This window comes from Acanthopagrus latus, chromosome 5, assembly GCF_904848185.1.
Source record: "Acanthopagrus latus isolate v.2019 chromosome 5, fAcaLat1.1, whole genome shotgun sequence".
In the NCBI taxonomy this organism is placed as follows: Eukaryota; Metazoa; Chordata; class Actinopteri; order Spariformes; family Sparidae; genus Acanthopagrus; species Acanthopagrus latus.
Genome location: NC_051043.1, coordinates 16,409,011 through 16,425,002, shown reverse-complemented (window position 1 = coordinate 16,425,002; position 15,992 = coordinate 16,409,011). Strand labels below are relative to the sequence as shown.

At 40.4% G+C, this 15,992-nt stretch overlaps 1 protein-coding gene across 1 annotated transcript in view; it reads left to right on the top strand.

Annotated features, from left to right (window-relative positions):
• adamts3 (ADAM metallopeptidase with thrombospondin type 1 motif, 3) overlaps positions 1-15,992 on the top strand; it is a 117,515-nt gene that overhangs the window by 18,920 nt on the left and 82,603 nt on the right. The window contains exon 4 of the mRNA XM_037099191.1: positions 8,187-8,343. Coding sequence (XP_036955086.1) covers positions 8,187-8,343 — 157 coding nt within the window. The remainder of the gene's footprint in view (positions 1-8,186; positions 8,344-15,992) is intronic.

Below are 15,992 nucleotides of genomic sequence, written 5' to 3'. Positions count from 1 at the left end.
CCACAAGGCATTTTATCTCACAGACATGCCCTACCAGAGACATCATTTCCAGCTGGCGAAGGTTTTTCCTGATGTTTTGTGTTTGTGAAAGAGATTCCTGGAAGATAATTTTAAAGTAGTTTGGAAGAGGGTGACGTGGTGCGTGAATACCGAACATGCTGGTTTTGTTGGGATTATCACACGCATGCTTTGGTCCACACATCAGTTCACCTCAAGATGATCTCGCTGATATTCAGCAGATTAAATTAAGGCTTTTATCGCTGGAAAAACAGGCTAGTTTGAGGTTATGCAGAGTATCTCCTTTTGTTCTGTGCAATAGGGCTGCAACCTTGACACAACATGACCTTTATTTCTGTGAGTGCGATCACTTTGAAGGCTGCGGCGTGTGATTGTTTTCGTCGTCCAATTGAAACATATGTCCAGTGGTTCCCGGCCTTCTTTTTTTTGCTTTGTGACCTTTTAAAACAAAGCTTTCTGCTGAGGCATCTCCTTTAATGGTGACCCCGGGAGACATCTCATTGATCACAGGGCAGGTGGTTCAATCTGTGGCTCCTCGTCTACACATATAAAAGTGTCCCTCGAGCAAAAGATGCTGAACTAGAGGAGGGTGATATCCAGTTCAGGGTATATTTGCTATAACGATATTCTTGACTAAACACTGAAAAGTAGTTTTGATTTAGACGCAGTAGTTGGGGAGCTCTTCTCATACTTTAACTTATGCAAGAGGTGGTGAAATACTTTTGGTTTGATGTACAGCTGATCTTTTGAAACCACACCTCTTTCACACTACCAAAATCACACCTCCGCCACGAATATATTAAAAACTACACCAGTATGAAAGATGCAATGTTGCACGCCTCACAATGAACCCCATCTTGCTCACTGCCAGTCTGAGAGCCGAAGTGCTCCAGCTGCTCAGCTCATTTATCATTTTAGCTGAGATGCCTCGTCACCAAAACTATGCACTTATCTCCACAGGATGTGTATTTATTTGAATACATTTAGCGCCCTGGAGATAAAACTTTCATGATTACCCACAAGAAAAACTGTTTGAATTTGCATTTCTTTCTCTGAGGCACTGATCGTACATACATGATTTAAATATATTAACCAAGAATAAAAGTGTCAAGCTGTTCACATTTTTAGAAATAGCTTTGCCACTTTTGTCAAAAGTGTTTTCTTACATCATTTCATCCAGTATTTCAACTGAAATGACATTTTACACGGTAGCTCCCAGCGTCAGCTTCGCTTTGTTGTTGTCTAGAACTCAACCACAAATAGTTTAAACAGGCAGAGAACTGTCCTGAGTGGTTACAAGAGTGATTATATGCCCTCAAAATGTATTTAAAAATATGTTGAGCTCCAAAAACATGCTCCCCTGGGGATTTTGGACTCATAAATGTAAGAAAAGAGGCATTGTTGCAGTTTCATCTCTTTTTAAACCCTGCTGTTTTAAATATAAGCAGCTCTTCGCCTCACAGTTCTTCTAATATCCTGCTGGTGAGGTGAACGTTCAGCACATTTTATCTGGATGGATCGCTCACTTGATTTGTCTCTTCCTCTGAGCCACTCAGTCGTTCTGACTATGAGGCAACAGTGCCACTCACACTGCTCAGTTCTCTTATTTATAGATGATTACTTTATGCTATTGTAGGTGAAGTAATCACTGAAGGACATCCTTCAATTATTCATCCAGCATCCATCTTTATTAAGATGTGTCTGCATGTGTGTGTAAGAGAGACACTGGGTGTGCAAAGACTCTTGCTACGATTCTTTCATGTATTTCTTCTCTTTATTGTTTTGATTTTCTTTCTCGAACAGCCGCTTTCACATCAACAATCAAAAAATGTTGAGGTAAAGATGCACACTGGACTGTGTCGATGCCACTCTTGACCTTTTGATTTTCCGCTTCACTGTTACAAAGAGTGTAACAGCCAAATTGGATAAGGCGTTTCTTATCGATCGTCAATATTGTGTTCAGTACTGTCTGTATAAGATCATTACAAACACAGCAATATCAGCTTGATGAATAAATAAAAAAAAAGAAAGCACTGAGAAACTATTTTCCCAAATAACCAAATCTGAAGATTAACTCATGGTAGCCCACAGCCACAACATTAATATTACCATCTTAATATTGTGTAGGTCCCTCTAGTACCAAAAAACCCCAGCTCTAACCCATCAGGGCATGGATGGTTTTCTGTGGTATCTCGCTAACTAAAACATCATTTGCACATCCTTCAAATTCTGTAAGCTGTGAACCAGGGCCTCCATAGGCCTACCAGCAAATCCACGTCTTGAACTTTTTGTCATGTTCCTCAAACTACCTGGTGTTGCCGGTTCACCAGTTGTCCTTCCTTTGACCACTTTTGTTGGATGAATGCTGCATTCACATGCTCCACTTCAAGTTTGGAAGTTGTTCATCTACTGTGTGTTCATGTCGGAATGTGGGAGCAACAATGACGCCAAAAATAAGTTGTTTTGCATTTCAACACTCGAGTGTTTCAGCAACACATTGACAGCTGTTTACTTTAGTCCGACATGCGACGTCAACTCGGAAGCGCAAGTTGTTGCTCCAACTTCAGAGGTGAATTTTCCTGGTCTGAAAAGGTTTTTCTGATAATTATAACAACACACTGACATGACAAGATGATGACACATCGCACATTATCCCCTGCAAACCAAAAAAAAAAAAAAAAAAAAAGAAGACCTGCCAAAAAGACCTGTGATATTGGAGCTGCTCAGAGTCGACTAGCCATCAGAACTCTGTCTCTCGGATTGTGACGATTGCCCATTTTTTTCTCATTCCACCACATCAACTTCAACATTCGACTGTTCATTCGCTGCCTATATATCCAACCCCTTGACTGACACCACTGAAACAAGATTATCAAGGTTGTTCACTTCGCCTGTCAGTGGCTTTAATGTTGTGGCTGATCGGTGCAGTCTCACATATTTTTGTTTAGGAGGGTTCCTGTGTATCCCCCCAAAGGCCAGAACTAATACTATTATTCAATACTAACGGTATCATGGAGGCAGTGTCACTTGGACAATCTGCTGTGACAGCTGTGATCAGCTCCCCTCTGGAGACGAGATGTAACATAATGAGATCTGTAATTAAATGTTCTCCAAATGTTGGTTTGTACTGATCATCACAAAACCTCAAACAACCATGTGCCCAAATTGAGTGCCCTCTTAGATGCCCCTATGGTAGAAAAAAACATGATAAAGTGCCCTCCAGGGTGCCCTTCCAGTGCCTTTATGCCCCACACCATACAGTCAGTGCCCATTTTTTTACACTACATTGCAGAAAAAAAGTTTTTTTTGCCTGAGTGTATTGGCAGACTCTTTGTGCCAACACAGTAGACTCATCGATATTAATGAGTGGGCAAATATCAGTCTGAAGTGAACACAGCCTTATTAATGGTTCCCATAAAATGATCGAAAAGCTTCTTTAATACATTTAGAGCAGGATGAGTCAAATCAAATACCCATTTCATATGACTTTTGAGGCCAACATTGACTCAGTCTGCATAAAGGCCAATTGGAGACGGTTTCATTGGAGAAAGTTGAGGTATTTCATGTCAACAAATTGATATGAAAAACGTCATATTCATCTTTTATCTAGTTATTTTAAACTTGAGCAACGATCCTCTACTTTGGTAACCACAGCATGGTTATCCATATTAGGGTGGGAAATGTTTGCCGTCAAAACATTGGCAGTAAATTTTAATGATTTGGGCCATTTTCATAAAGTCAGAGCCACTCAGAGGTCCAAGGCCATTTTGGCAGACCAACATCACCCTCTCCAAAACATTGCGGGGGCTAGGTATTGTCAGATGATGTCATGTCTAGTCATCAGACAGTATGAGAATTATAGGTCAAAATTATTGTGACCAAAATAATTGCGATTGTACGATATAATCCCATAATCATGACAGTGGGTCTTAAACTCTGAAACTGGCAATAAAAGATACTGGAATAACTTTTTCTTACACCCTGTTAACAAACACGTTTTGATTGTATCACAGATGTGATACACATCATGTGTCCTGACAAGGTCACGCATTTAAGAATATTTACCCATTATCCCGACTCATGATTATCTCTATAATCTCAACTTGTATTTGTTTGGTTTTTTATCGTGATCCATGATAAAAATGTTATCGCATCCCTTGTCATGTCATGAATGCTCCTACTGATTTTCAGCTCACCCTGGCCTGGAAGAAGACACAATTTGCAATAAGCTGAAATGTGTTTCTAAGCTTTTTTCTCCTCCGAGTGTTTGAGAATGTTAATCATATCTCTGCTTTAAGGATACATGGAAATTTAATTTCAGGACAGCTGTGTCTAATTGCTTGTGTTTCCATTCATTCAAATTAGTTGGAGCTCAGCACTTTCTTTGGTCGACACAGATTACTGAAACGCCTGGCACGCTCAGACTGTTTTACATGCATATAAGACATCGTTCTCTTTTTTTATGGTCTTACGTAAAGCAAAGCAGGGATTTAATGAGCATTTTTTTGTGTTTTGTTAGACTAAAAGAAAGAGAGGTTCATAGATTCTCCAAAAAAACAGTATTGACTGAATTGTCAGGGCTTTGCGGTGCTTGCCCAGTTATTGCCTGCAAGACTTGCACAAAAAAAGTGTCTTTTTAAAATAACAGCATGTTGTAATGAAAGTACGGTTTCAAGAGTTTTATCCAATTATCCATCTGTCCATTGCCTGCACAGCCTCCGAAGCCCAAGGCGGGGCTTCAGGAATGCCAGCAGCCTAATTCACAATGTGTTTGAGAGATCCGTTTTATTATAAGAGACATGCCTCAGCTTTACTGACCATACCTGATCTACTGAAAGCTTGATTCTCAAGTTTTTTTTAACATTATTAATATCTGAGTTTATTTACTTCTGAGACGCGGAACTTTATCTCCTGTCTTAATCAGCAAATGGGTGAGAATCTTGCTGAATTACTTTCAGTTTCATTAAGCTTCCAAGCTCAGCTGATGTCGGTGTAGCTGTCCCAAGGTGAATTTGTTTAGCTACCAGCTGGGAGACAACAAAGGCTGGAGACGTTTTCAGAATAAATAAAGGAAGAAAAAACTAAGTTACAGCATGTGGTCATATGTGTAATGCCAGGATTAATTTAGGCTGCATAATCCACAGAATTTGTCTCGAAATAATAGTGCCTGTGAGGAATACAGTAATTGGCACAAGGAAAAGCAAACAGCATTACTGCCCGGCAATGTATGCTGACATACAGAATACTTCTAATCCGTGTTTGCCTGCAGGTGTAAGAAAAATGCACACGATAAGCCGAGGAGGAAATCCCTGCAGCATATATGTAGATGCTCACAAGGCAATGAAAAAATTCTGAATTTTGAAATGTTCTCTCACATGAGCTATTTGGTTCATTTTGCCTGTTAAGCATGTTTTATATCAACCATGTGGCATATCTAAAAATACAACGATGTAGCTATTGTCACCTTAAAATCAAGAATTTATTTTTCAATCTCTGTCTGACTGGACTGAATCACACAACTCTACTTCTTTAAGTGTGCATCTTTATCCTCTCTGCTGTGAGCAGCACACATTCATGCATTTGTGATTCGATTGCATGGCGACATGTGGACAGAAGAAAGCTTCGCCGGTAATCTGAGGTTTTATGTGCAATAGTCAAATTGTATGCCATCTGAGGGAGCTGTGAACAAACATGCTCTGAGCTAAGCTGTTTGCATGGCTCTCGTATTACCTGCAAATGTGCAGGGATTTTGAAGGACTCTGGATCAGCCTTTCTCGATCTCACGTGTGTATTTACTCAAGTAAAAGATCGGTATAGATAACCTTGAAATAGAGATGAGATGCCCTCCGCCTGTGTGAATTAAATGTGTCGCTGTCTGTTTTTGATCTCACACTTTCATTTCTAAGTCTCCTAGATGTGTAATTTCAGGGTTGAAACTTGGAGGTGGTTGTAGTTTATATTCCCGAAGGACCCTGTGGATGATTCCTGGCAAATAGTAGATAATGTCTTAATAAATGGTCCCTGTATTTGTCTCCTTCTTTTGTTTCTTTTGCAATGCTAGAACATACACAAGGGAGTATGTATGATACGCATTCCTACCAACTGTAGAAGGCAATATTGTGAATGTGTTGTGCATCCGAGGCATAAAACATGAAAAACAGGAAGATAAAGGCTGCACCCAAATGTCCAGACTTGACCACTCTTGCGGATCCTGCGTTCTCAAGTCAATATTTCCCAACCACATCATGGTGGTCAAGAGGTTATTGTACTCTTGTCTCTCAGCAGCTTATACAGTCGTGCAGTTTTGCATACTTCATGACAATGACCATATCACAATAAACAATATGGTCCACAAGGGCTCAGTCGGGGTTAATTCCTTGCTCAAGGGCTCCTCATTGGTGGTAATGAGGGTGGAGCAAATACTGTCTTTTACTTTCCCCACCCAAATTCCAGGGATTTGAACCAGCTTGCTTGCTTCTCCAACCTAAGGGCCCCCAAAACTCAGGAAAGTTTGGACTAAATTCAGTCCTGTTGAAAATGTACATATTTTTGGTGAAAGAGGTGTTTTCTTTAGACTTTTTAGGCATTAATCAGTGCTAACTTTTTTTAAAGAGGTCATTTGGAGGCTGAATCTTTTTATTTGATATCACTGGCTGACTGTTTATCGATGTGCAGCACACCTCGGGGCAGGAATGTTCTGCTCGTGTGTTTAGAAATGGTAGCGAGGTTACTCAGTTGCCCTTTATCAAAGTTACATGTGAACTTGAATGAGAACCCAAATTGGATTCTAGCCGGTGGTGCGTGTAAACAGGAGGCAGGAGAAGGGAGAGTCTTCAGTTGATCGGGGACTATGGGAGCTGGAAATGAGCTCTGTGTGCATGTTGTTTAAAAGCACCATATGTGCACAGTAAAGCGGAGTGTTGGTGAAGAGGCAGGAGCGAGGTAAGGCCGGAACTGTGCAGCAGTGGAGCTGACGGAGAGCTGCAAGAAATGTCGTCTGGAGCTCTGTGAGAGCATTCCTCTCCGCCAAGGCAACCCGTTCTCTAACGGATGAATGTGATTGTTAAACATTAAGTCATCAGTGAGTTCCTCTCGTCTCGTTCAAGGCTGCAAATGCTATTATGAGCCGCGCAGCAGTTATTTGCATTTTACATATATGTCCTCGATGTATCACACATGAGGCCTTATTAGCATTCTGAAATACATGTCGGATAGGTCTTGAGGGCTCATCTGTCGTATTGTTGTGGGAACATGCCTGTAGACGATTTAGCAAGGTCACATGCTGCTCAATAGCAGCTTATGATGCTAACAAGTGTTTTGATCCAGCTTTCTTCCGCCTTCATGCGTGTGTCATCTGCTCTAGCACGCCATTGGGACTGGATGAGCTGTACATTCAGTTTGTTTGTCGTTTTAACTGGATTCTGCGACTTTTTATATCCACCCTTAACAACGGGCATGACCAGCTCCTTATTGGAGGAAATGTGAAGGCGGCAGGTAGCAATCACAAAGCAATTTTCACTCCAATGTGTCACTAATGATGTGGAGCTTTCGGGTTTCCGGCGGATAATCGCAGACACACGATATGCTGCAGGAAAAGTCAAAACAACATGTCACAGTGCTGAGAGACTCAGATACCTTTTAATCATACAATTAATACTCGGACACACTGTGCTGTCATTTCATTATCATATATTTTATGCATGTTTCTTAATAGGATTATTAGGGAGGATATTATGGTGTCATTACATTGTTGTCTGTCTGTGTATACGCGAGTCGAGACAAACAAGATGAAATAGATTCACGTTCATCAGAGGTTCTCCCGTAGAGCTGTCTAATTAGATTTCTAAGCACCTTGTTGAATACATTTACATGAATAAAAACACTTTGTTTGCCATGTTATCAGCATAATGCAATAATTATCTTCAGCACCATTAGCATAGCTGTTGCATAAAAGATTGTTGGTGATGTCAGAGCCATCACGCTTTTCAGACATTTGAGAAGAAAAACCTGCCCAATTAAGGAAAATGTATTACCAACTATTTTGATATCCAGTTAATCGTTTGATTCATTTGTCAAACAAAAATTCTGTTTCTATATTTTTAAATCTAAGGATTTGCCGCTTTTCTTTGTCATTTATGATTCATGGCCGACCTGGTGTTGTGTTTCAGGCCGGGATGATCCGCACTGACTCAGATGAATACTTCATCGAGCCCCTGGAGAGAGGGACCCAGGAGCTGGAAGACCAGGGCAGAGTTCACGTGGTTTACCGCAGGTCGGCTCTGCTGCAGGCCCCCTCCGACATCTCTGTGGACTACCAGCTACAAGGTAGGACCTACAGCCATGACATTTACTGCTAATACAACAGATAGCAATCCAGAGGGTTTTGCTAGTATTGCTGCTACCTCTACTACTACTACTGCTCCTACCATCGTTACAACTACACTGACCCTACTTTCCATACAGCCAGTGGTCAGGTTGAAATGTGGTTTTATCTTGAAAGTGAAGTGAGGACAGTTCTATGGTTGATACATTTTCTATAGATAAGCAATTAGCTGTGTCATGTGATAGTTACTTTCAGCTGCTGCCAAGTGGTGTGCGCTCTACTGAGTGCCATTCTAGTTTTTCATTGTAAGAAGTCCCTAGTCATGTGTGCAGAGCCAGATAAACTTGACTTAAAGGAGTGCCACCACCCATGGGGGATGCAAACGGAACATCAACAAGTTCTCATCCTTCTTCCACCCTCATGGGAAGCAAAAAAAAAAACCAAAACCTTGGAGCAAGCCAGACAAGTGTATGCCTAAACTTTTAACATAACAAAGCATGTTGATGTACTTGAAGTGTCAACCAGATCAACTGGGTAAGGTATGTCTGGGTCTGCTCCAGGGTATCTGCCTGTTAAAAAGCAGTTTTTTTCTCACCACTGTCACCAAGTCCTTGCTCAAAGGGGATATGTTGAGTCTCTGTAAAAAAAAAAAAAAAAGATGCATTAGAGTGTCATGATATAAGTTTTTTTTCTGTGAACTGGCACCATGTAAATAAAATGTACTTAACTTGGTGTGACTGTAAAAGAATAGAAAACTTTTAAAGAAAAGAAAGATTTCAGGAAGTGGTTCTGATTGATTCAGATTCAGGTTTGGTGCTGATGGCTTTGTAAGCTGAAATTAAAACACATCATCTTTCTGCCAGAGCCAAGAAAATAGCTACATTCATGAAAAATAGACAGGAAAATTACCCCAGAAATTGTCAAATCTTTGACAAGCGATTGAAAGCTACACAGTAATAACAACTTCAACTAATTTACACCTGTGACACTGCTCGTAACAACCACTTTCATATCCTCTGTGCAGACTGAAAATTATGCGCTGCTACCGATTGCATAGGGCAAAACAAAACAAAAGAAAGCAAAAAACAAAAACAAAAACCAACCTCCAAAAGCAGCTTACATTGGACCCCCAGTCCTGATCTCTGTTTGGGAGGGTGGTTGTTTTTTGTTGTTTTTGTTTTGTTTTTCAAACAGAAATCAGCTAACATAATCAGGGCTGGACCCCCTCCAGTCCCTTTCAAATTGAGCCTTGACGACTACTGCAACTACTACTACAGCAGCCTTTACCACCAGGCAATCTGAAGGTTACTAGTGTTGGTAGGAAGACAACCCCTCTTAGAACTCTGTTAACTGTTGTGCCTACTTCTACTACAAGCACGTGTGTACTCCTGCCACTGTTGCTACCACTATGACTAACTTCCTGCATCTGGAATTGTTTCCTCTAACGCAGCTGAAGTGTGTTTAGTAGATATTGGAAGGTCGTGCTTGACCTGATAAAAATGTGCAACTTAAAGGTCAATTTATTAGCTTACAATCTCATCTCATCTTCCTCATCGCCTCTTAGAGTTTGTTCCATGGTTCGCATGATGAAACCATTTCCATTTGCCATTGAAGGCTGTGAGATGCAGTTAAAGGCTCAGAAAAAGTGAGTGACACACAAATTACTGCTTTCACTTCCACCGCTGATGCTACTACTATAATCATTAATGCTAACAGCTGTCACTGCTTGCTCTAAATACCCAGCTCGCCCTCTATTTATACCAAACAAATGTCACTGTTGCTGCTGACGAAAGCGCAACGCATCACATTCAATGTGAAGGAGACCTGTGCCAAGACTTCTTCCTGTTAATACTTTGTATTCAGAAACAACAAACAGAACTTCCTTGAATCTCTTTCTATGGTTTGTCAATCGGCTGTAAGGAAAACTGAGAATGGAAAATATATTCATATTAAGATCTTTCAAATAAAAAGTAATAATTTCATCAACCACATGATAAATTGTTTTCCCACCGAGTTAGAATATAAAATAAACCTTTCACTGAGAGTCACATTGAGTTGCCAAATGTACTCTGCTGAGTCGTGGTCCGTCGAGATTCCGCTATGGTGTAAACAGAGCAGAAATACTGGTTTTGAGCCAGACAGGCTGTATCATCATGTGCATGATGTGCATGTGTATACAGTCATGATGAATGTACAGCAGTGTGATGCTTGTAACTTGTCAAGCCATCTGCAGATGGAGTCAGTGAATGTTGTTTTTCCTCTGACATTTGTACATAAAATCATCTACCATCTGGTGATATCCTCCCTGATTGCTGTTATGTCAAAAAATGTTTTTCCTCTGATTTCACACCTTTGCAGACGGAAACTTGATGAGAAAAAAGTCAACCCCAAAATGAGCAAATTGTTCTTCTGCAATCAGAGGCTCAATTTGTAATTCCCCAACTACACTTCAACTACACTTCAAATAGCTCCAACACTTGACGGAGCAACCATTTATGCTCCAAAACATATATTATCAAAGGTCTTCCAGCCAGAGTCTAACAATGCTACACACGTTCGTCCACAGCATGAAATCATCATACGTACATGAGTCATAACCTTTATAAAAGTGGACTGAATACGTATCATTACAGTACATGTATTTAAAGTAATTTTGACGCTCATACAAATCTATCCATGGGACAGAATGCCTGGAAGCATGTTCATACTCTGCATGACAACAGTTAAGGCCATAAGCTCACCAAATGAAATATACACATTGGCTTACGGATGCATAGCAAACAACTTGGCTTGAACAGACTGTACATTCTAGTGAGTCAAGCTTCACCTCCAATCATGAATCATGGGCATCATCATAGTCTACACCAAGTATGACCGACTTCTAAGAGGTCACGTGAGAAGATCCAATTTTGCTGCTGACAGTCATACTTTCTCTTCACTTCTTCTTTCTTTGATGCTGAGTGAACTGAGGTCACTGCCCTGTCCTGTCAGGAACCCTGTGCGGGATTCAGAATTACTTAGACATTGCTGTTGTTTTAGCCCAGGGGTTTTTAAAACTTAAAAGAGTTCCTACATCAGTATATTGTTCTTTTATTCAAGGATTGCGTGTACTGCGATCTGGTGACATTTAAAGAATGAAAATATACAAAATGAAACAGCTTAATTATGCCAAATAACTTTTGAACACACTGTCATGTGTTTGTCAGCCCCTCGATGGGGATTGCTGCGGTCCAACCCCTGGGACTGAAAGAAGAACCAACATGGCAGATTTCACAGCCCCTTTCCTTTAAAATTTTCAATAAGAAACATGAACTTCTTCTCTCCAGGGGGTCTGAAAGGTGTTTATTGATATTTCCTTACATTTCGGCAAATTGGTCAATTTGGCTAAAATAAGCTATTTTTTTTTTTGCATAGCCATGGATCTATGGACAACTATCACTGGATTGCTTTAATACTGAAGCACACCTAGAAACTTGATGATTCTTTGAAAATTTCTCAAGCATGTGTCTCTTTTCTATGATTTCTAAGAACGATTTTTGTCCTGTTTGTGTTTATTTTGTTGCTGTCATAGATAGTGACAGGCAATCCTAGGGAGGTGCAAGTTACGGTGAATCTTAACATGTGTGCATCATGTTTGTAAGTTAAGAGTTATGGTTCTGAGAAGGGACGTTTGACACAAATTGTCTTTCAGCGTATCATCGTCTATTACAGATCACATCTGGTATTTTCCCGATAGTTAAAAAAAAAAAGTGCTGAACAATGAGTTAAATCACAGAGGAGCACAGTGAAAATGTCAATCCTCCCCCCTTATTCTTAATCCTGATGGAACTGGGCTAAGCTAACCATTAGCTAAGTGCTGTGGGACTCTGAGGATCGGACTTGGCTCTGTCTGCTTTGAAACAGACAAGGTCCTGTTCCACCTCCTTTGGTAAAACGTGCCCTACTTTATTTCCATGGAAGTACTGATAAGCCTCAGAGCTTTCCAGGTTGTTAATTGCTTCACTGTTGAAAGTAAGAGATTCAATAAAGTAGGCTAGCGCTGGCTTAGTGAGCTTACCTTCAGCCATGTCTTCAGGTCATGCTTCTGTCCCTTGCCAGTAGCAGGCAAATGTGTGATCATATTATCCTGTTTTAAGATGTGGCACACTGTTTCCCCACATTTATTTCCCTCCAATCTCCAAGGGAAAGGGAAATGTCTGCAGTGTAGCGGTAGCCCACTACACCACTGTAAGTCTACATTCAGAATTTAATCTAATTATGGACTTCCCTCCGTTACCTCTTTTTCGTCTTCACTCACGTCTTTGAGGTGAAGTTTGGCAGAAGAGCTAGCACGCTGTGTGTGGCATGGTAAACAATATATTTATGTGCTGCTGTGCCTCAATCTCTCAATATCTAGAGAGGTCTTGCATACGACACAAACCCTCTTGAACGTCTGGTTCCACTCTAAGCAGATTTGTGTTCCGCTTCTGTGTCAATTACTCAGAAAATCAATTCCTGTCAACACCAATCAATATGAATTAACACCTGTAAGTGAAGAAGCACAGCTATGACACAGCCGGTTGCAAGTCACAACAGTGAAACAGCATTGGTCCCCGTCTCGGCAGTGCTCTCCATTCGACCATGATGTTGTGCGGTTTGGGTAGGAAAACCAGTTTAAATAGAGGCCAGGTGACTTTTAAGGTGGCCGTGTAAAATATATGGTTGTCAGTCCGTATTGTTGGTGTACATGGTACAAGCAAAGGTTATTTAGACAACCATAGTATCTGAAGTAAATCTATGTCGGGCTTAGATTGACATGAAGCTCTGCTTTTGGAATAAAAATGAATTACTGTGAACATAAACTACTGGCATAACTGCAACTTCTGAGAGGCAACGAGCAATGCTTCATGGAACAACAGTTTAAATTATTTTGCTTTCAGATTCTAGGTCATTATTGGATTAATTCAGTGACGCTATCAAAAAAATGCTGCTTTCTCAGCTTTTTGCCTCTGGCCGCATTCTTCACAATAGCTGAGGCTCATGGATATCATTGTGTTTAGAGCAATTCTCCACATCAAACTGATGTAAAAAATGAGATTTCTCAGAATTTATCAAGGAGATTTCTTTGCTTCTTGGAACACTGACGGCCTTATCTGCTCTGTGAACACTGGCATTTGTAGATGCCCGTAGCATTATGTCCTTTTTTTGGTCTGTATTTCTACCTTTATAAATGTTGAACACTGACATTCAGTAATATTTTATATAGAGGGTGGACCCATATATATATTTTTTTTTTTTCAGGACTGATACCAATTCCGATTAGTAGAAGTGCAGGATTGCCAATATTTGGAACTGATTACCAATATTTGGAACTATTATTAATTTGCAGTGAAAGGTAAGATCAACCACTGAACCTAAGTTCAATTTACTAAAATACTTTTCATTTCATTATAACTCCTCTTCACTACATTTATTAAATAAAGTTAGGTACTATTTACTAGATTCAGATTATTATATTTTTTAAAGGCTGTTAATTGTGACATGTTACCAATCGGACACGGTTGTGGGTGGGACATTGTGTGAGAGGATGTTATATCAAAGCCAAAATAACAAACTTTTACATCTGTATAATTTATCAGCAATCTCACAGAAAAATCAAGATACAGATAAAAAAAAAAAAAAAAAAAATGCAGAGTATCAGCCCAGATAATCAGCCAAGACCACAGTTGTTCTGTTCCTTATATGAACTGTATTCCTTGATGTTTACATTGTGAAGCTTGCAAAATGTCTCTGACAAGGCCTTTTTTTTGGAACGGTGTATTTAACCAGCATCACATGACAACGACATATGGAGATGTTACATGTAATGACTTGACGAACAAGTAAAAAACAACTGCACTCTCCTGTCTTGGTGATTGAAGGGTTAACGTCGATCCTCACAGGTGCTGTGAAAGATTATTTGCATTGTGCAGCAGAGACATCACAACTGTTTGATTCTCTGTCGTGCTCCCCTCTTGTGATTTTTTTGGGTGTTGATTGGATTTCATACCTTGAACCAATCTCACGTCAGTAATGCCCAGTGACTAGAGGGTTGTAAGATTGATTCTCCAGACTCACTGTAGGTGACGGCAGGGGATGAGTATTCTCCCTTCCCCTCACAAGCAAGTACTGCTGCAGTGTCTCATAGTCTCATAGCAAGGTGCATCTTGTCTTTGAGTAGCTGCTCAGCAGGTGAAATTGTCCCAGCAGGTGTCCTCGGCAGCTCCAGGTGTGTCTTCCTGGCATTTGTATCAGTAATCTGTAGAGGTTTATGATTATCCCTGCATGCACACAATGATTTTCACCGCATTTCTTGTACTTTAATGTAAAGACTTGAGTACTTGACACGCGAAAGGTTTGGAATAATACATTTGTCTGGAAGCCATCTTCGCTGCTGATCAGACAATCAGACTGCAGGGGTCTCAAACTCAATTTACCTGGGGGCTGCTGGAGTCCGGGTGAGGCCGGGCCGCATCAGGTATTCTACAAAAAAAGCTTTGTTGGAAAAAAAAATCCAATCTTCTCGAACGCCATTATTAACAGTTCTTTAACTTGAATGGGCTCTTCTGAATATGAACTGTCCTGAACATTAATGGAGCTTTCATGTTCTATTCAAGTCCTTTGAATCAATTTACTAAAAAGATCCGTTAAAAGGATGACAATAAATATAAAACGATGTGCATTCTCTCACTGAAATAAATACACTGCCTTTGCGTTTATGCATTGATTATATTGATATTTATGATTATTTTAGTTTTTTTCATTGTTATTTGAAATCATTATAGTGTTTACATTTGATAACGTGAAACACTGAAACAAGTGAAACAAATGATAGCATATAGAAATATCTCTGTAATGGTTATTGTGTGAGGCATTTACTATGGAGTAAAATGTTTTGATGAACAAATCTTTTTCCCCAAATGATTCAGTACATTCCACTTACCCAAAAGATTTTTTCGAATGATTTGTCTGTGTACGTCATTGCATATCGAGTGTGGAGTGCTTAAAGCCGGGACAGTGGGACACCATTATTTATTTATTATATACAAACCATAGGATGCAGCCATGGAGGTATTATTTACGGGCTATTATTTTCTATAACTCCATGGATGCAGTGGGCACTGCTAAGCTTGCAGCTTTGTACGTCCTAGCCAACAACAATGATCCGAGGAGGGTGGACCCCGATGAGGCTCCAGCCTAGCCTCGACCATCGGCCCCGATGCAGGACGACGGGCAGGAGCTGACTGAGTGGCCATGTCGGAGGTCCACTTCCCTCGGTGACATCGGCAATGGAACGTCAGTGTTGGTCGTTAATCTGATCGATAATTTGTAGATACGTCATGATAACAAATCCTCTGCATGGATAGTGGTGATCATATCGCCGTCAGCTTTCAAACAAATCAGCCCATTTCAACAGATGGAAGAACAAAATACAATCCACATGACGCCAAATCCAATGCTGGTAACACTGACTTCGTCCAAGAGTCAAAGTCAAACATTTCAAACACAATGAGAAGTAGTAATTCTATTCTGTATTCTAGCTATGTGATGTTACATGGGCGCCGCCATAGTTGTGAAATGTTTCTCTGCTTGCATCAAATCCGGCCGATGGCCCGCCCCCAGGAGCCATATA